The sequence below is a fragment of the Poecilia formosa genome, unplaced genomic scaffold (genome assembly GCF_000485575.1).
Source record: "Poecilia formosa unplaced genomic scaffold, Poecilia_formosa-5.1.2 Scaffold146, whole genome shotgun sequence".
Classification (NCBI taxonomy): domain Eukaryota; kingdom Metazoa; phylum Chordata; class Actinopteri; order Cyprinodontiformes; family Poeciliidae; genus Poecilia; species Poecilia formosa.
Window position 1 is genome coordinate 888,956 of NW_006800085.1, and position 20,701 is coordinate 909,656.

The window sequence follows — 20,701 nt, forward strand, 5'->3', positions numbered from 1 at the left end:
AATAGCTCCCCGGCATCACAATGAATTCCCGACATCAATACCTGTCAGAGTAACTCTAAACTGTAAGCTGATGCAGCCGCTTTAAATACATTTCTGCATGACTCCAGCATTCTAATTTTCATCCAATTGATGCACATCTCCCCCATGACCACAGGAGACTGCTTCGCTTCATTTTGTGCCCTGCCGCTGATGCAAGGCGGCCCCAGCCAAGCTGTCACTTTTTGTTCCAGGTACAAGGTGAAATCTGAACTTGCATTTTAAGGTTCGCCTAAAGATTCAATTTCGTCCCAGAAAATCGGTTTGCTTTGAGGCGTTATTACAAGCCATCAGATCAGCATGATGTAAGACAAAGACAAAAGTCCACGTGTCAAATTTGCCACTTAAACGGATAAGACTGAAGATATTTTCCAGCTGCAGAGTCGATTCAGACGTCTTCTATTTGGAAAAATGACAGCCAAGTGATTAAATACACACCAGGCTTCTACTCTGTCTTTATGGATTAAATCGCATAAGAATTGCAAATCCATCAAACTGCCATAGTGTTCACATGGCAGGATCTTCATAAGCTTCATTCAGGCTATTATTCCCTCGTTGTAGCAAAGACACAGCCCTCCCCAGTTCATGTTGTGCCGTTAATACAATGGAAATGAGCCATCTAAAAACCGCTGAGGCAATGACTGACTTTCTTGCGTTAATCTTTCCCTGGAGATCCCTGAATCAATGTATGTCAGTTTTTATAGGTCAGCTGCTTAAAGGTATACATGTTCCACGGTCGCTCCTTGTCCTTTTGTCCCAAGGACAAGAGACATTGGAAATGTTCCACAAATGAAGAAAAACTGGGAATGTCTCGATCAGAAAATTTATTCCTGATACCGATTTGAGTTGTTCAAGAAAAGGCATTTGATACGTCATGAAAAGTAAAACGCCCTCTTAAGAGCATCACTGGCTTATATTTGAATAAACACACAAATAAAACTGCCTGCAGATCACAAATAAAACTGCCTGCAGATATATTTCTAAACTTTTAAATGTTCCAGTGAGCAACGTTGGAGCAATGATCCAGAAATGGAAAGAAGATTATTTCACCACAACATTATCACGACTTTACAGAAAAGTAAATACAAATCAGCAGATAATGCTCTGGAATCAGCAGGTGCAGCTTTTCAATGAAAGCCAGTTAATCCAGTCAATCACAACAGCCTCCATTCACCATGTAAGAAAAAGCTCTAGAGCTGAAAAAAAAGAAGTATTTTTAAGTTTGCAGGATATCCTGGACCAAAATGTATCCTTTTTCTTTTGAACATGTCATGTTTAGAGCAAGACAGTTCTGCACATCACAGCCAAATTACCAAATCAACAGCAAAGTTAGGTGATGGAACTCAATATGCTGAAGAAACAATACATAGAAATATATTTAGACATCTTTGATGCAAATCTATTTATACAAATTTTCCAAAAGAGAACCCAAAAAAATTCAAGATTTGAATATAGTTCGTGTGGAAGGACGTTAAAATCCCACCTAAGCAAAGCATGTGAATGCTCGTCTTGAACCTTTCACTGACTAAAAATATTATTTTTTATTAAGTACTGAATTTGCATATGTATGTTCATTACTTTATGTGCCATTTTTTTATGACACTTCATACTACATTGTTTATGGAGTAATTTGTTTTTGATACCTGGTACTTATTTTCCCCTGCTGCACATTTAAAACTCACTACATTTCATCGGTATTAACTCACTCAATAGCAAACACCAGCATTATTCCCTTTCTGTTCAGAAGAAAATTTGCCGTCGGCTTCATAATCTCAGCACTAAACCTTGAAACGTCATAAAATGCACTGGCTGGAAATATCCTCTGCTCTCTGCTCAGTTCTTCTTGGACTGAGCACGGCACAGAGCAGATCACATGACACAAACACACAAGTAACTCAACAAAATGACACAATCTCTGTAACACAGTGAGCGAGCTGTGTGCATGAAAAGAAGCAGAAGTAATTATAATTAAAAAAAAGGCAACCACATTTCGGCCAAATGTCTCACTGGGGTCGCTGCTGACATGAAAATCGCAGATGGTAGAAGGTAGAACAACAACAAGCATCAGGAGTTGAGGTTTAGAAAAGACTTGGATACAAATCACTTAAAATGTCATGAACATGGCAGTGAGCCAATATCTGCTTTTGGATTTCAAAGTGGAACAAAGAGCATTATAGGGTCTGCATGCAGTGAAATGGCTTATAACATTGTAGCTCTGATAGCGTATTGGCCTTTAGGATATAGAAAAACATTTTCAAATCATTGCACGTTTTAATACTTAAAAAAAGAAAGAAAAAAAACTGTTAAAAAGGTAGATGATTTAGACTCTTATCTAAATTTAATTTGCGTAAGTTTTCAAGAGTGTTATGTCTATATTGGGTAAAGTCGGCATCAACATTATCGTTTCTGAAAAAATAAAATAAAATAAAACTATTTTAACTCACATTGTTCATAAGAAAAAAATATATTTTAAAAGTCAGGAAAATACAAGCAGATTATATATTTTTAATGAATATATTAAACATGCTGGTAAATAGCTTTTAAGAGAGTGGAAGAACAGTTGAAGTGTGCAATTAATGTGCAATATATTCTGGATTTTTTTTCTTCACAAACTGATTGCAACAATCTAGACATATTTATTAGAAATAAATACTATGAATGTATGATAAAAACAGGAAAGTTGAACCCGTGTGAACATTCTGGTAATTCTAAACAAGTTACAGTATTGGAACAAAAACACATTGTAATACAAAAGATAATAATACTAATAACAAGGGAAGGACAAAATTATCCAGTTATTTGTTAAAAGTTTCACAATTAACTTTAACAGTTCTTACTTAAACAGTGTTTTATTGTAAAAAACAAACAAACAAAAAAACAAGTTGGCCAGAAAGTAGCTTCAACTTTGTTTTCTTTCATTTCGAGTCAGAATTTTCCAAGCCAACAGGATTTTCGCAGCTAAAAAGCAAAAGCTATGACATGATTATTCATGAAAAACAAATGACAATTTCTCTGGAACGTTTCTGAGGTGCCTGAACTTCACTTTCAACACATTCATTGCCACAGCTGCAGTCTGTAATGCTGAGAGAGATTGCTTTGAATGCGTTGTTGTGGTTTTCCTCTCTTCGACGTCCCTGCGAACCGGAGTTGTTCTTTAAAGTCAGAGTAAATTAGTACCTTCAGCACTGAAACTCCCAGGACAAAAACAGATTGAAAGGTGCTGAGCAGCAGTACAATTACACCATCTATAGTTTCTCTCTGAACTCGTGGCACAGGGGCTGTAAATTCAGCTAAATTACCAACCAGGCCAAGCAGAGCACCTAAATTAATCCCGCCTTTCCTCTTCAGAGTCTTCCTCCGTGTCCTTGCCTGCTTCTCACACTTCTTCCTGCTCTGACCCCCTCAGGGCCAAGCGGAACCTACAAGTAATGAGGCTTCTGAGGCTGTTGCCGGATCCGTTTACCTTGCTTCCTCTTTAGGGAGTTGTCTACCTCAACTGCCCCCTACCTCCCAAAAAAAAAAAAAAGAAAAAAATCTTGCAGGTTTCAGAAGTAATAACTCCCAAGCAATTTAAACTTTAAGCAGAAAACCTGCAGTAGGTCAATATGATTTCAGGTGGAAGCTAAGCTGCTTGACAGCACATCGCTGGTGATTAGTTTGGATTTTACATTTTAAACACAGCCGTGAATTAAAGCTGATATCTACCTCAACTTTCCTCCCTTCCCTTGTCCTGAATTTCTTTCCCAGCATGCTCTTTAGAAATAAGAACAACTGCTGATCTCAGTGGAAATCGCAGGTGCAACATCAGGACTTTCTCTTCTTTCTTCTACTCTTTCAATCAACTAATGGATCCTTAGCAAGAACCTTCTGTCCAACCTTAGCTCTGTCTGAACCCTCTCGGAGCACAGGTTTGAAGCTGACCCGCGTGATAAATCATCTTTTATTTCTCTTGTCCCTGAAAATCAATAAAAAATGGCTAAACAAGCTGCAGTGGAAAGAAAGTGGTGACAAATTCCCAGAATTAATGGATTTGTAGTGCTAAAAGAAGCAGCCTATGACTAATCATCAAGTGAGATTAAGCCTGAATTCAGCACTTCGACTGCAGCCAGTGTGCGTTCCAAACTCTGATCATAACATATGCTTTAAAAAAATAAAATAAAAATGTGGCCAGAATCCAGCTCTGAAAATAATCGGGGGTTTTTTCCCCTACTTTCCTTTAACTGATTAAGCTACAAATACCACAAGATTTTACCTCATTTTGGCAGTGATACAACTACTGAAACTTTTTTTGATACGCCAAGCAATAAAGTGGGGGGGGGGGAAATGTTACCTGGTTTTCACAACTATTTAAAACTAAAAAGTTGTACATTGCATCATTTGTCACCAAATAATAATTATTTTTGTGACTTTGTGAGGCTACGATACCAGGGAAGCTGGTCAGAGTTGGTAAGAAGTTAAGTGCAGTCAAATTTAAAGCATTAATGGGGAAAACCTTTTAAATAATACAAAATAAAAAAGATTTGACCCTGAGGGGGAAGGTTAGCCGACGATCCAATCTGACTGCATTTGGAATATTTTCCACAGAAGAACAGACAAAATTTCCGTTTCTAGATCTGCAAGCTGAAAGTCATAGTTGAAAAATATGTTTTGCTGTAATGGCAATGGCAGGATATGTCTTTCAAATTTTTATTTTTAAAACATTTCAAAAACAAGCACGTTTTCCTCCCTACTTCACACTCATGCTGAAGTAAGTTAGTCTATCATTTTTCTGCAAAAATGCGTTTGGGTTGCAAAAACATTTGGAATTACCTACAGCTGATGTTTTCTTTTTAGCCCTTACCAGAAACAGTGCGATGGCTGATCCCAGAATAAATCCGGCCACGACATCAGAGCAGTGGTTTCGATACTCGGACACTCGGTTGAGGCCGGCGAGGAAAGCCGAACAGAGCGTGCCCAGACAGAGCACAGGTTTGGCCAGACGGCTGGACTTGGTCTTGATTGTGCTGGTGATGTACATCTGGAGACGAAGAGGAGGGAGAAATAAATTTTGGAGCGAGGGAGAGGATTCAAAGACTGTGAACTTGACTCTGTTCCAAATGAACGTTGAAAGCCAGTGCTCCTCTGCTGAGGCGGACGTATAGAGTTAGAAAGACGTTCCCACAGCAGGGCCGTCAAACATTTTACCAATTCAAGACAGACAAAACAAAGCTGTGAAGGGAAGATGTTGCATCAGATGAATTAAACTGTTTCGAAACATAGAGCTTTTGTTAAACTGAGAGTAAGATTACAAGACTGGACTAAAAAGGTAGTTTTCAGTGAATGAATCAACGGCACAAAGGAGTCGATGATCTTGTCTCAGAAAAGCAAAACGATGTTTTAGAAGTAAACTCATTTCAAAGCAAAAATATTTCAAAAGTTTTTTATTCAAACAATGACTAATAGGCCTATACCAAATGAGGAGACGCATTATGCTAGAATGCACTTGTTGCGCATTGAAAGCATTAATTCTGTGTCTAAAACTAAACCGTTGTTTTCCACATCATGCTGGCCCTTTTCACCAGTCATGTTCATATTGCTTTGGTGTGGAGCGCTTGAGATTCTCAATTACTTTACGTGTTTCTTGCAAAAATTGTGTGTGTGAAGTTTTCTGAATCAGAGTGGTGATTCCCTGCAACACAATAAGTTTTTATCTGGTTTAGAAACCGGAGATCCGAATGACTCTTTCTTGGGGTAAAACCACCTGACAGCAAGTTAATTCCTCTATGAAACATGTACATCATGCAAAGATGACTTAAAGTTCAGCTCTTGATTTAGAATTCCTTTCAACCAGCTCATACAAAAATGTGCATTAAGCTTAATGAAACCAGGCTCAGATGTTTTTTTTAAATTACATCCAATAAGATGCAAACTAATTACATGAACTTATTGCTTTTTAATGAGTTGTGCTGGTGATGATTTACTGTTTGTTACATTCAAATATTAATTAGGAAGCTTTGATTTAAAACATCAGAAATGTGCCTCAAACTAGTACAAATCTGAGGTTCAGCCAATGTTTGCTTTGTACAGTGCCATGCTGAGAATCAGTCTTTTTATCCGTGCATACATCCACATGGAGAAATGCCAACCGTATGCTCCTTAGCAAGTCTGTGATTTTACTTCATGTTGATGGCAGTGTGTTTGTCTTCACAGAGAATAGCTGAGCATTTGTTTCCAAGTTAAAGTTTCCAGTACCGATGTACTGAAAACTTTAAGACCAGACAAATGCCAAAAAAAAGGCAGTTTATGAAAGAAGTGTGTTTACATTACAGCTGCAAAATAAAAAAATAAAGAAAATTGTGATTGATTTTGTTCTGTTGCAGAGACCTGAAACCAGCATGCTGATATTAACTGCAGTCATTAACAATTATGATGACTAAAACTGGAGGGCTCATCTTGCTGTGTTGGTGAAAATTAGACTGGCTTAGATTCACAAACCATTCGCGTTGAGCATCCAACTCATTTCATGCTACTAAACCAATTTAATGACGGAGATTTGCTCGTTGCTGGTAGTTCTGGACTTTTGACCTCAACTGCAATTAGATTTGGACCTTTGACCATGAAGTTAGAAAACGTCTCTTCTATAGTTCAAAAAATTATACACAAGTTTCAATTATTATTATGAATAACAGTTTTGAGGTTGATTTCAGTTTATACTTAATCTGGTAAAGTAGCTGTTGCCATTTTTTATATTTAAAATATTTTTATAGTCTTTTACATTTTTACATCTTTATTGTAAAGTTAGTCTGTAGGGTGCAGTATGACATACTTATAGTAAAGTTTGCTGCTGTGTTTTGTCACTGTGAACCTTTTGGCTTTTTTTTCTCTATAATCAAGGTCTTTTCTGTTGGTCTCTCGTACTTAGCTATGCCAAACCACCTACTAAGCAAGCACTATCCAATGTTTTCTATTAAAATATATATATATATATATATATATATATATATATATATATATATATATATATATATATATATATATATATATGCTGAGGAAAAACTTCTTGTATCTCTGTAGGCTTGTTCAACGCACACAAATTAAACTCGTAGCAGAAAAGATGTCCACTATAGTTTTCAACAACAAAAAAAACTAAAAATGTTTGGATTAAATACAGGTAAAATAAGCATGAGCTGAGGCGCAGCTGCCGCTGACTCAAAAGATCCCCCAGAGTAAAAACCACAGGGTCAGACGCATCCTACTTACCGTCAGGTACACAGCAGAGTAAACACTCAATGACGCGTCCTTGGATGGGAACGACCGGCGTGCGTTCTCCACAACAACGGGATTCCCAGTGCAAATGTTTCCGTTGACGATAAACTGGTGATTGAACCGACACTCTGTGCCGGTGTAATTGGGCTTGCAGACGGACAGGAAGTAGGGCGAGAGGCCGCCGGTCACTACCTGGCCCGCATTGACGAAGATGTCTGTGGCGAACAGGCCGAATGCAAACACACCTGGGAGACGGGAGCAGATACGAGCGCGTAAAAACTCACAGGACTAAAAACAAAATGAAACAATTTACATCAGTTTTGTTTCGAGTTAATTTGGGCTCTAATCGTCCAAACCGCAGAGCCACCAGATGAGCTTCCAAATGCAGATCAGGTTCTGAAAAACATTATTATTAGCATTTTTTACATTTACATTTCACGCTTTTCTACACCTAAATTTGACAATTTTTTAGCCAAAAATTTGCACTGAATTTAGTCACAGATGCTTCTACAACCGTAGGAACAAACAGAACTTTTAGGTAATAGTGAAGTCTGTAAATATTAAACTTTTCATATAGTTTTAACAATTTTAATGTCTTTTCTGTGTGGAAGAAGTTTAATTCAATTCTGTAATTTTGCAGACTGTGTAACCTCAGCGAGACGGGTTTTTTTTTTTGCTAACACACACTCTCCACTCACTAATCTATTTGGCAAGGACGCCTCAGAATGCACAGAGATTAAGCTCAACTAAGATTGTATGCACAGGCTTACTTCTCTTAAAAATCGGTGCGACTACGTATCAGCGGAGAGTTTTTTCATTGAGAACTTGGATTATGTGGGTAAATCGCTCCACTGAATACGCCGCAGTGTTTCCTGAATGAAGAAACACTGAAGCGGACCAGTGAATGCAAATACTCATTCTGCTGGTTAACAGGTGCAATATGGAGGTGATCAAACAGAGACGGGGCATTTATTTTAATCTAGCCATCAGCATTTACAAATGCATCATAAAAAAAAAAAAAAAGTGAGAATGGAGTAGAGAAGAAAACAGAGACAGAAGGGGGAAAAAAAAATCAGGATTTAATATGAATGATTGCACCGACACTTTCAGCCCACCAACCCTGACCAGTGTCTGTGTCTGCTTTCCGTTTGCTGTGAAATATGGCTGCTGATTATCTAGCCTGCTTAGCCATGAAATTACTGTCCTTTGTATTGTCATCCAGGCTTTGGGTGTAGGGTGGTTGCTCAGCGCATGTGTATGAGTGTGTGAAGGGGGTGTCTGCGAGGCGAACGGGGGACTGTGTGAAGGGCATCGGGGGAAACAGAGAAGGGGGGATTAGCGCGAGAGGGGAACACATGGGAGGGGTGGAGAATAGGAGCCGAAAAGCCTCAGTGAGCCTTTAAATCGGAGAAATTTCTCAATAAAAAAAGATGGAAGTATAATTTAAGTGACCTGTCTGGAGAGTGTTTCAGGACTGGTTAGCTAATTGAAGGGGTGTTATTTAAAGGGCGAGAAATATGGTTTGAAAAGCACAAGGAAAATCCAAAAGATCCCCAGTCACTTGGCAGAGTTTTGCTAAATCTTGGAGCTGAAATACAGAAAATGGAACAGTGGAGAGAGATTAATTTATTGAAACTAATTACCATTAAAGATGCAAAAAGCAGTTCAAGGCTAGATAGTTGTGTACACGTTAGCCGCAACTATTTAGATAATAATAACGAGTATTTCTCATAATTAGCTTTTTTTTAAAAATACTGACAATATTTGAACTAGTATTTACTTTTCTGCAGATACGTATATGGAGAAGTATATTAATGAAAATATAACTGGAAAGCATTTTAATTAGGTAATTTGATTTGGAATTGAAACTCATCCAAAAAGATGCTTCAGGTTTTTATTTGTATTATTGTGAAAAAAATATCCCAAATTCTTTTAAAATTTTTTTGTAAATTGAATATTACACAAACCCAATACCCTAAAAAAATTTATTTTATTTTTTTTTCATACAAAAACACTGTTACCAAATCATGGGAGAGAGAGTGCTGATGTTGCAAGTTGTCCAATAGACAGAGTGCGGCATCCAAACATATCAATGGAAAGTTATGTGGGAGGAAAAACTGCGGTAGAAAAAGTTGCACAAGTAACAGGGATAACTTTAGCTAAGATAATTGCTGGGGGAGATTAACGAGGCGTGGACTCTAAACTCAACAACTGATCACCTCCGTTCAACGCCACATTGATCCAGTCAATTCATGGAAAAGAACTGCAAAGTATGTTGAGCATGTATGTTACATGGGCAGATCTTATACCTTGGTTAGGTGAGGTTTTGCTATGTGTAATTTATTTTATTTTTTAATAGAAGTATTCGAGTAAAAATGAAATAAGAGAATAAAGCCAGTAGCCTTGAGGTAAATCAGTTTTTTATCCATAATTACTTCCATCATCCAACCTGGCACTCGTTTCAGGTAAATGAATTATTCCCTTTAAAAGCTGAACACTTTTAAGGCAAGGTTAAGGGTTTTGCAAGAAACTGCTCATAATTGTACCTTTTTCCAAATCTGATGCATCTTAATTACAATGTTTTACTTCCAAACTGAATGTATTTGTACGAGTAATGTTCGCTGAACAAGAACAAGTGCAGAAGCCGTCCGCTAGCCCTCGACACATATGGACTCGGACAGCGAGACGTGCCGATGCTCTTACCTATAAAGCGTATGATGCGGCGAATGAGCGGGTTGAGGTAACAACAGTCTCCTGTCACTATCGTTTTCTCCTGGGCAAGGAGAGCTTCCCTTGTTGATTTCATCACGTACATGGACACTTCCCCGATGAAGATCTGCATGAGTTTAGAAAACAGCCAGAGGAAGGAAACAGAGACTCAGAGGTCAAGAGGCAAACAGAAAGGGACACAAACAAGGCTAAACAAAGAGCAAAAACTCTTGGCATACTATGAAAAATCATCGGGACATTTTGTCCCGGCTTGGCCTGTGTTCATAAACGAGTGTGTTCCAACGCAGCCTTTCTTCAGGTCCATTATGGAGTGGACATTACATCAGGTCTAATGGAGAAACTGCTGCTGGACACACAAAATGGAACTTGCTGAATGCCGCCTTGGGTGGTGCACGCCGTTACAGAATAGATGTGTGTTTTAAAAGGAGGCTGTGGACGTAGTTATTACATATTAGCTCAAACTTTGGAGCCTAGCTATTTTATTTGTTTGTTTTCCAAAAGAGTTTGTTTGGCGCCGCAGGACACTCGCATTTTTTTTTTTCCGTCTCTGCATGGTTTTCTTCCATCTGAGGGGAAGAAATGATGTGTGAATGCTGGTATAAATAAATAAGTAAAAACACCCCTTAAAATTTAGAGTGTTTTGGAAAAGTATTCACATCCCTTGGACTTTTTACATTTCAATGCCAAGCAAAAGCAAATTTCATTGGGTTTTATTAGACAGGTCAACACAAAGTAATGGATAACTGAAAAATTAAATATGGCTTTCAAGATCTTTAATAAATAAAAATTGTGCAAGTATGAAGCTGCATTTTTCTTCAGTCCCTCTCATATTCCATACTTTTTACTTTTTAGAACCACAATTTGCTTTTATTACAGCTTCAATTCTTATGAGTTATTTTGTAAGTTTGGAAACATAGAAACTGAACATTTTGCTCCTTCTGGAAATCTTGCCAAAGTTTCTCAATTGGATTTAGGTTTTCACACAACCATACCACTGGTTTATACTAACTCCTTAGTATAAAACTGTGACTTTTAAAGCACATATGGGGGACTGGATTTTATTTTGGGGTTTTGGAGTAGAGAGGGAAAAGTTTATGTATAATTTCATATTTGCCTTTGCACAAATATGCGCTATTCTGCATTGACCTGTCACATCAAATGCTAATACCATCCAGTGAAATTTGTGGTTGCAAGATAGTAAATTATGGAAAAGTTTAAAAGACGAAATACTTCTTGCGAATTGTACATAAAACCATTGTCAAGCCAACATGAAGCAGTCATGTTATGACTAAAAAAACAACAACAAAAAAAACTGATTACATTTATGATTCTGCATCGGTTGAGAGTTAACAAAAAGCACCAACAACAACTTCAGCGGAATCGTCCTCTAAGCACTTTAGTGCTTTATAGTTGGCACACGAGTTTGTTATTTCCAGTTGGTGACGTTAACATTTCCAAACAGCCACATCTTGCCTTAAAGTATCTGTATCACTGGAGTCTGCTTCCCTACTGTAAAGGTTAGGTACTACTGCATGACTGCATTGTTACATCCAATGTTAACTCCCCTTCCCTTTCCAGAAATGTCATGGAAACTGACTGAAAACGACCATCGGCACGAATTGTTTCAGAAGCCAAGGAACAACTTGGAGTTCAACTGACACAATGATGTTTGAGCAAAAAATGAAAAGGTTAAACAGCATCTTTGTAGTAAAAAAATAAAAATAAAATAAATATACAGAATTATAGTGTGCAGTATTTTAAGGCTGTGAAACGTTTAATTCGAGAAAATTTCTGTGCTGAATTCAGTTTGCGACAATGTCTTGGGATACAAATGTAGTTTGTCCTTCAGCCCATCGAAGACGAGAAGCTTTTACTCACCACCTGTTTCAACTATGGCATTTCAAATTCAGCTCCAACGTTACAAAGAGCCTGCGGTTAATTCTTCAGTTTCAAGGATTGTGATAAGTTGTGTATCCATTCCTTAGATACATCTCTAAGGTTAATGAGAATTGGCCAAAATAATGCGTGTGTATTTTTGACATACTGACGCTAAGAATATGCTAGAAAACATGTAAAGCTGCATTTATCATAGAAAAACAACATGTCAAATGACCTAATTAGCAAATCAATATTAATTAGATATAGTAAGGAGCTCTACTTGTCAAAATTAGTTAAATCCACAATAAATCCAACTAATTGCTAATTGCCAATTCATTAATTTTAAACATAGAAACTCTTAATGTAATATATGTGTAAAAATAAAAGCAGTTCACTTTGCTTAATCTTTTGGAGACATGTTACACGCATTATGAGGTGAATTTCTGCTGACGAATTACTGCGGTTTGCAGCTAATTTGATTAGTTAATCCCAAAAGGTTTCAAACCATTTGGAAATTTAGATTTAAAATTATTTTTATTCAAATAAAGTAATAAATCAAATGAAATAGACGAGTTTTGAAAAAAAACATGTACTTAAGTAATTTTATTTACATTTGATCAAAACCTGTCGTGCCAAAAAATTATTTATACCTTTTTCAGTAATCCACCATAGGAATATTTTTGGGAATATTAAAGACTTGTTTACATTTTGTTACATTGCATGAGGGGGGGGAAACATGTCAAAATATGCTGTAAGCCAGTTGATTCAGGTATGGAAAGGGCATACAGAAAAATACACAGAATTTATTTTCCAAAAATAGACAAGGATTAAAAAATAATAAACTGTCACTGCCATTCCCATGCTGGGATATGTTTTTTTTTTTTTCTTACAAAACTCCAACAGGCTGTCATGGGATCACTGCTTTCTCGAAAATTTCAACTGTGTTTCTGCTGGACCTGCATTTTTTCCACGAACAACACCATTCTATCTATCCATCACTGTCTTGGCACCGAAGGGGACTGGACTGAGTTTCAGACACTTCTTCACGACTGAACAAGTTTATAGACTACTGCTTGAATTCGACCTACGTAACCTCCACAGATCCTCGACGGTCCAGCCATGTGGAAAATTCTGCTTAAATTACTGTGTCTGTACTAATTGGCTGGCATCTCAGCACTGTCGTTGTTCATTTTTATTGGCTGCTTCTTTGTTTTGTAAGACAAGTGGAAACGAATTTAAATGTACAGCCTCAGGTTCAATATATACTCCACTATAAAACACAGAGGGCACAACTTAGAAAGTTTAGGGTATTCACGCACGGCTGAGGGACCTTTTCATGCAAATGGCAGAGAAGGATGACAGGAGGGTAAAAAAAAAAAAAAAGAGAGAAATAAGTAATAATAAGTTCAGAATACTAACAAAGAATTTTTATTTAAAACCAAAAACAGATTCACTTTCAGAGGAAAAAACAAAAAAGGAACTGTGACACTGATGAAAACTATCTGAGAGGATCAATACATGATGCATTGTGGAGTGCTGACTCACAGTAACACTTAGCTTTAGGCAGAAAACTCAAGCAATGCGACGCGTTTTATTTGTGGCACAAGGATTGCAATGGCACATTAGATAAGCACATCCATAGCAGCACTACTGGGCCTTCAAGCATCAAACGCGTAATGACAATGAGCAATTATAAACGGTCGACACACAAAGAAGCATATGGACTGTAATATCTTATTGTAAAAGAACAGGTGGTGTGTGTCTAGGAATCAGACAGCTTTAACAATTGCAACCATGAGCAAGTGCTTCTTGATACTTTGAAATGAGTGAGGCGGCCGTCTGCCGAGAAAGAGGTGAAACCTGAGATAAGGAAATGTGACAAACTGTACAACTAACATAAGTTTAATGGAAAAAAATAGTACTGATAGAAAATTTTAAACAAAACACTTCTTTTTGAAAAGCTGTTTATACAATTTTGCAGAAATGACAGGATGTGTTTTCAAGCTTTCTGCACCGTCTGAATGTCATAAGTACAGACTTTAACATCTTTCAGGGCTTTTTTTTAAAGACTTTTAAACTGCAAGCACTGCAAGCAGAAAGGTCACTTATAAATATTTAAATAAAGAAAAAATGTAATTCTTTACTCTTGAATAGAAATGTATTGAGTATTTTCTTTAAAAAAAAAAGAGCAACAACAAAAAAAAACTAAATCCTAAACAGAGTCTCTGAAGTAAGCCCACGGGTGCTGAAGAAGCTCCTCATATCAGTGACACACAAACAATTATTTTTTTTTCACAGAAAATAAAGTGGCTACGCTTCACATACCACCACCACATACAGCACACTATTGCCAGCCGGATATATAATTCTTCCGATTTCCGTTAAATTGCCAAGCCGACCCAAGGAGTTACCTCATTCAGTCTTCACTCTTTGTTGATCTGCACCAATTTTTGAAAAGTTATATGCTTGGTTGTGTCAGAGCTAAAACGACGGACCGAGAATAAACAGTGCAATCTGTTTCACAATTGATCTCTACTTATCGTAGCATAACATGTGGGTGTTTTTATTTTTTTTTTCTTTCATGATTCATTCATTAAATACACAAAAATTAGACTTTTTTTATCCCAAAATCGACATTGATGAACTGAAATAAAAAGTGAAAATATGTTGTCTTATATAGTAATTAATATATTTTAGATAAACAATCTCATTGAAGAAACTTTTTAAATCCATATCAAGCTTGATATTGACACCAGGTTAATACACTTGCATAGCACACTAATGCAAATGTATGTGGTCTGTTTTGATTAACATTACTTCACATGCATATCACTTTAAAATTGGAGAAATTAATCGTGCAAAAAAAAGAAAACATATTATGGTTTGTTATAATAATGGACAGAAATCCAGTCATGATGTCTGGATTAAAGTTTAAGAATGGAGCAACACTGCCACCTGGTGGCTAACTGCTGCAAATTTCACAAGTGGTATTTTTAACCAATAGTCTTTTGACATGGGAAAAGATCATCAACATTAATAATTACAAGTGTCAAGATCAACAAAAAAAATGAACACAAAAATATAAAGGGGGTATCATTCAGCATGAAATGGAAACAAAAATAATAGACGAAAATTAAAAGAAAAACAAATAGAAGAGGTTATCTTGCTTGAAAAAGACTTAGATTATCAGCATTTGCTGCCAGATACCACATTAATTTATCTGTGCAACGATCGGTTGAGGAAGCAGCATCATCGCTAATGACCAAAAGACAGTGAGCACATTGATAAAGACGGCTGGCATGGGGGAGACTGCACTGGAGTCGCTACAGCTCAACGTTTGTATTTGTAAACGCCATCCATGCAAAAAGTCATTTGAAATGCTTTCAAAAAAAATTATTAATGAGGTAGGAACTCTGTAAAATATGAAAATGCAAATTCAAAATAAATGAATAACATTTAACATTTATTTAAAAACACAAATTTGAAGAAAACAAATGGTTTCTACATACCTCAGGTTTTCAGAGTTGGTTCTAGATTATAGAACCAATGAGCATTTTAAAGAAATGCTTCATCCCCTTGCTTAGGTTTATTCCTGAATAAACAGATCTCTCATGATCTGAGTGATCAAAGACATTTTTACAACAATCTAAAAATAAAATCATGTACTAAAATTCTTTGTATCCTGTTTTGCAAGAAACAGGATACAAAGTGGTATTAATTAAAGACAAAAGTCAGTCTATAATGATGTGTTGGTTTGTTATAGGCTCTGTTATCTGTAGCCTCACTGAATCTAGTTCAACGCTAATCTCAATCGTTGCATTTTTGGGACCAAAACTTTCTTTTCTGTAATTAGCTGGAGAAAATTCTGACCCATTTACTAATTTATAATATTGACACATCGATGCGGTGGCTGCAGTGGACTGCGGTCATGAGGTGAAGCGGAAGTAAAAAGTCATGCATCATCAAGTTACCATAATCCGAGCTAGGGGAAGCTGATGGAGATTAAATGTAGGTGGCCTGAAGATCAAAAACTCTACGTGGGATCTGCGATTACTAAGATTTGCAATTACTAAATGACAGAAAGTAGCCGAAAGCTGCCAAAGAAGAGGAATGTGCAATAGCTGAAAGAAACTCAGCAAAAAGGACCAGTGGGAGTGTTAGAGTAACGCTTCACACTTCACTACCACAATTACCAGCAAATGTTATGCTCAAAATAAAGATTAGGCCCAAACGTCAGGATATGACCAGGCTAGAGCAATTTCATTTCTTCTCATTTTATGACGAATGGTTTCACAACTTTAACAGGGTAGAGACAGATTTGCATAGGTTAAAAGTGCTAGCTTTATAATTTTTCTTAAAGAATATTTTAAAATTACTTTCAATATCTGCTGACCTTTAAAGAAACAGCGTTGTACTTGTCACACTGCTTCCTATTTTCCAATACGTTCTAGTGTACTGAAAGTCATGTGTTACGTAGGTCAAAATACGGGAAAGGAAAGGAGAATTGGGAAAATACCAAGTCCAGACATGTCTTTGAGATGTGTGTGTCAGTTTGGATACACTGTTGTTCAGAACAGTGCATGGGAACTGGGATCAAGTATGCAAAATTGACAATGCTCCATTGTGTTGGAATGGGGTTTTGCTGTGATGCTACCATCCCCATTTTATTCATTTTATTTTATTTATATCTAAGAATAGCAGACACTCTATCGATAGCCAGCTTCTGTCATTAATAAGTGGCCACACATGTTTACATAATTAGCATATGCTCAATTTCTCTCTCATTTTCAAGCACCCAGCATACTGAAGTGAGTAAGCCATCATTTTAGCAGAGCATAACTTGGAAATAAGTAGCGCCATTAATATTTAAAGTATTACTATTAGGTAAAGCAGGTAGGATACTGAATTATTTAATCGATTTGTCACAGTTTCATTAATTCTGCAGTAGTGGTGAATGCTTTCAAGATACATAGCATCTGAGAGCTGTCGACCTAATGTGACGGGATTTTTTTTATACGTGTTCAAGAAAATCAAGCTTAGCTGTTGATTAAATTGTGTATTGGACTATAAAATGCATAGCACAGCTAGTTATCTCACGGGATACAAACAATAATGGAGGATGTTATAGAAATTAATGAGGGAAAGTAATCAAAGCAAAATATATATATATATATATCATGAAAACTGTTTTCAAAAAAACACCACAAATAGAGTAAAATCACCATTAAAACTTAAAGAGGAGTATTATGTATAATCAACTTTTCATAGCTTTTTGTCATGTTATGATGTCATTACCGCACCAAAAACAGAACCGGAGTATTGCTTTGATTCTTTAAAGTATGTTCGAGAAATCCTTTAATCACCCGTGGCAACCATCCAGGGGTGCCTAAATGCACTGCCTATGTCCACAAAGCTCCTTCTTGGACCTGCAGCCTCCAGCAGAGCTTCCGCCTCACAGAGCACACCTTCCCCTCTCCTTCTCCTCACAGCTCCTCTAGACTAGTGGCAGCAGAAATTAGAAAACAGAACAGTGCATCTACTGAGCTTACCATACCAACTACATCTCAGTGCAGTGGTCGTAAACAGCATAATTGACAAGCAGTAGGAGCTTTTTAAAGAGACAGAGGCCAGTCAAATTGTGAAGTCAAATTTCTTTTAGGTTATGTTGAATATATTCAGCATTTTTATAACAACTGAAGGTAACATGGTTAGCTGATTGTGCTGTAAAATGGCACAATTAATACCAACGCTCTAATAAAAATATAAAATGTGCAAGTATTTTTTTTAATACAAGATATAGTTAAAATATTTCATTTTATTAAAAACCAAAACATGAAATTGTGGTAAAACAAACAAAAAAACAATCAAGACAGCACATGCATATAATCTGTAATCCAAAATATAGCAAAGCCATAGACATGACAATTATCACAGGACAACTTTAGTAGAATTTTATTTTTTTTTTACTCACTATAACAGTGGGAGCAGCAGCGACCACGCAGTAGAGGATGAGGGGAGGGACGAAACTGGACTCCTCAGTGCCGGGGTACGGCTTCATCAGCTCGGCGTCGTTACAGAAGAAGCCCTGCACGTGCACACCGAAGAGGTCCGTGCACTCCATGTAGTAGGCCAGGAGCACGGTGCCAGACATGATGACGAGCTGCACAAAAAACATGCCGGGGCCAGATGGACGGAGGGAGCGGGAGAAAAAAAGTGAAAGAGGGAGTTGTTAGCTTTTACTGCAAGTTAAGGCTGGTCTGACACAGTTTTTAGGTTAAGAATCTGTTTTCTTTAACGGGGCTATTCAAGGCCGCTTCCTGAACGTCGCTCTTCCCTTCTCTCTGAGGTAATAAAGCAGATTTGAATCAAAACAACATAAATCCTCTAAAATTGTACGTCTTTCTTCCTCTCTCTCCCCTTTTTTTCTTCGATCACATGCTAACTCTTGTGATGCAAACCCCCCGCCCCCAACCCCTTCCACCCCACACACACACGCGCGCACGCACGCATACAGAAACCATCATCATCCCTTTCCGCTTCCCTCCCTCACCCCCTCATCCTTTTATCCCACCATCATCATCTTTTTGTCTCTGGCCTCCTTTTGATGTGTTTTTCTAAACGCAGCTGCAGGCATCTTTCATTTATATAAATATATTTTGTTTATATATAGCTTCTTTAGTCACCGATAATGGACCGGCAGTGGAACAGAAGATGCACCGCGCTGCACAGCGGGGCTTTCAGCGAGGTTTCTAAAAAATCAGCCGCAGTCGTGCTTTTCATCCGATGATGTGCTGCAACTCTAGCCAATCGAAGAAGCCGTTTGGGTTAACGTCAAACAGGATAGATGAGACGATTTCATGCCATAAAGCTGCCAAAAGCACTCCATAAGTTAAGCAAGAAGAGAAGGATACACGGTGACGGTGTTAAATTTAATTCTAGTTTAGTACAATCTGTACACTGGACTGTAGAAAAGATGTTGCATGCAGACAGCTGAGGAAAAAAAAGACATTTACAATTTTAAACATTGCAATAACAGAGGTCTGTGTGATTCTGGAAGCATGAGAGCAAGAAAGCAGTGTGTAGTACCTGTGTCCAACACTAAGTGTCACTGTCACTACAGAAACTGTTTCGGTCAATAAGACAGACATCTGATTTTGTTGAAATTTACCAAAAATATTCAGATGATTTCCCAAAAATTAATGTAACTAGTATAAATATTGATAAAGGACATGTGGAAGTGGCAGTGAAATAACTGAAACTCAAACTGCTGTCGGACGGGTCCACTACAGACCAGCTTTTAACTTTTTGTTCTTCCTCTGCTTTTGTCTTTTCATAGAAGTATGCATGGCCAGGTGCTTCAATTATGTCTCTTTTCAGAGATGATTCATTAGCAGAGCTATGGCTGCCATTAATCATGTGAACTCCCTTTGGTTTTCTTTCCCATAGAAAGTACCCCTGGCTCAGGGCTTCTGTTTTTTGCTGTGTCAGTTTCCTGAACTGAGCCACATTAGTTTTTTCATTCCTGTCATCTCAACCCATTTTCCTGCCATGGCAGATGCTTTACTGGCTTTACTGGAAGTTTCTTCCTGTTGAAAATTTTTTTTATAGGAACAGTCTGCAGGAAGTCGTCTGGAATGTTGAGGTTCTGAAAAAACGTGTGTTGATGGTTAACAGTGTTGCACTGGCACATCCAGTCTTTTAACAGATGGCTATGTTGTGTTGTCCAGGTGTGAGTGCGTGTTGTGCATGCTTTATCTGTGTGTGTTTATGCAAATCTTTGCTTGGTAACAACATATTTTCTTCCAAATGATGCAGTGTGTTAAGCCATATCTTACAAAGATCACATTGGTAGCTATTGCTCTGAAAATCTGAAAAATGTTAATTGCAATCTATGAATAATATGTTTATTTGAAAAAGTAGGCATTCACATAGTCTATGTCACAAGTGTACCCACAGCTAACAGTAACAAGCAAATTAAATGTCAGATTAATACAAATAATCTTGATGTTTTTCATGATTTTGAACACCTTTGCAAATAAGCTCCAACTGGACAAAAATGCTTGTTATTCATAGTGTAAAATGCAAATTCCTTTGCTTCCCAAAATGTCATGTAATGCACTGCAGGAACGCAGAAGTGAGTCAGGCTTAAGGAGAAATACATATTAAAAAGGCTCAGACAAAAGATCGCCAGAGATCTACAAACATAAAGTAAAGAATGTTGCAGCACCTAAAAAAAAAAAAAAACCTGATCTAATGTTTTACTATAAATTATGGAACTTTAAAAAAAAAAAAAAAAAAAATTGCTCGAAACTGCAACATCTGCCTTTGGGGAACAAAAAAAATAATAATTCAAAAACAGGAAAAATTTCACGTTGGAAGACACAGAATATAGAAGATGAATCAAAAATCATCAGATGGTCAAACCTTGATTGATTCCAGACAACGACTGTCAGAGTCAGACTCAAAACTCAAGTCTTTTTTTTTTAAATGCTGACCACATTACATTTTATTGTTGTCCATGTATTCTGCACTATATTGCTAAAATGCCCCTTAGTTACATTTCCCTACACTATAAATCCCAGAAGTCTAAAAGGAACTAGTTAGCCACTAGACATGAGAAGCATCATCAAGTTGCCAACATGGGCCATGAGGGAAAAGCAATTTCTGTTTTCCAAGCTTCAACCGACTCTTCGGCTCTCGTGTCAACAAGTCCGTGACAAAACACGTTTGGTCGTGATCCAGTGCTATAATTACCTTTGGATAAAAATGTCAAAGTGTGGTAACTCCAATGAACTGAAAATAGAGGTGCAGT

At 37.2% G+C, this 20,701-nt stretch overlaps 1 protein-coding gene across 4 annotated transcripts in view; it reads right to left on the bottom strand.

Moving 5' to 3' along the window:
* plppr1 (phospholipid phosphatase related 1) overlaps positions 1-20,701 on the bottom strand; it is a 68,489-nt gene that overhangs the window by 3,748 nt on the left and 44,040 nt on the right. For all 4 annotated transcript variants that reach the window (XM_016677044.1, XM_016677043.1, XM_007563281.2 and 1 more), the window contains 4 exons: positions 17,861-18,049; positions 9,985-10,117; positions 7,276-7,526; positions 4,877-5,053 (listed from right to left, as the gene is read on the bottom strand). In XM_016677044.1, the coding sequence (XP_016532530.1) occupies positions 4,877-5,053; positions 7,276-7,526; positions 9,985-10,117; positions 17,861-18,049 (750 nt within the window). The remainder of the gene's footprint in view (positions 1-4,876; positions 5,054-7,275; positions 7,527-9,984; positions 10,118-17,860; positions 18,050-20,701) is intronic.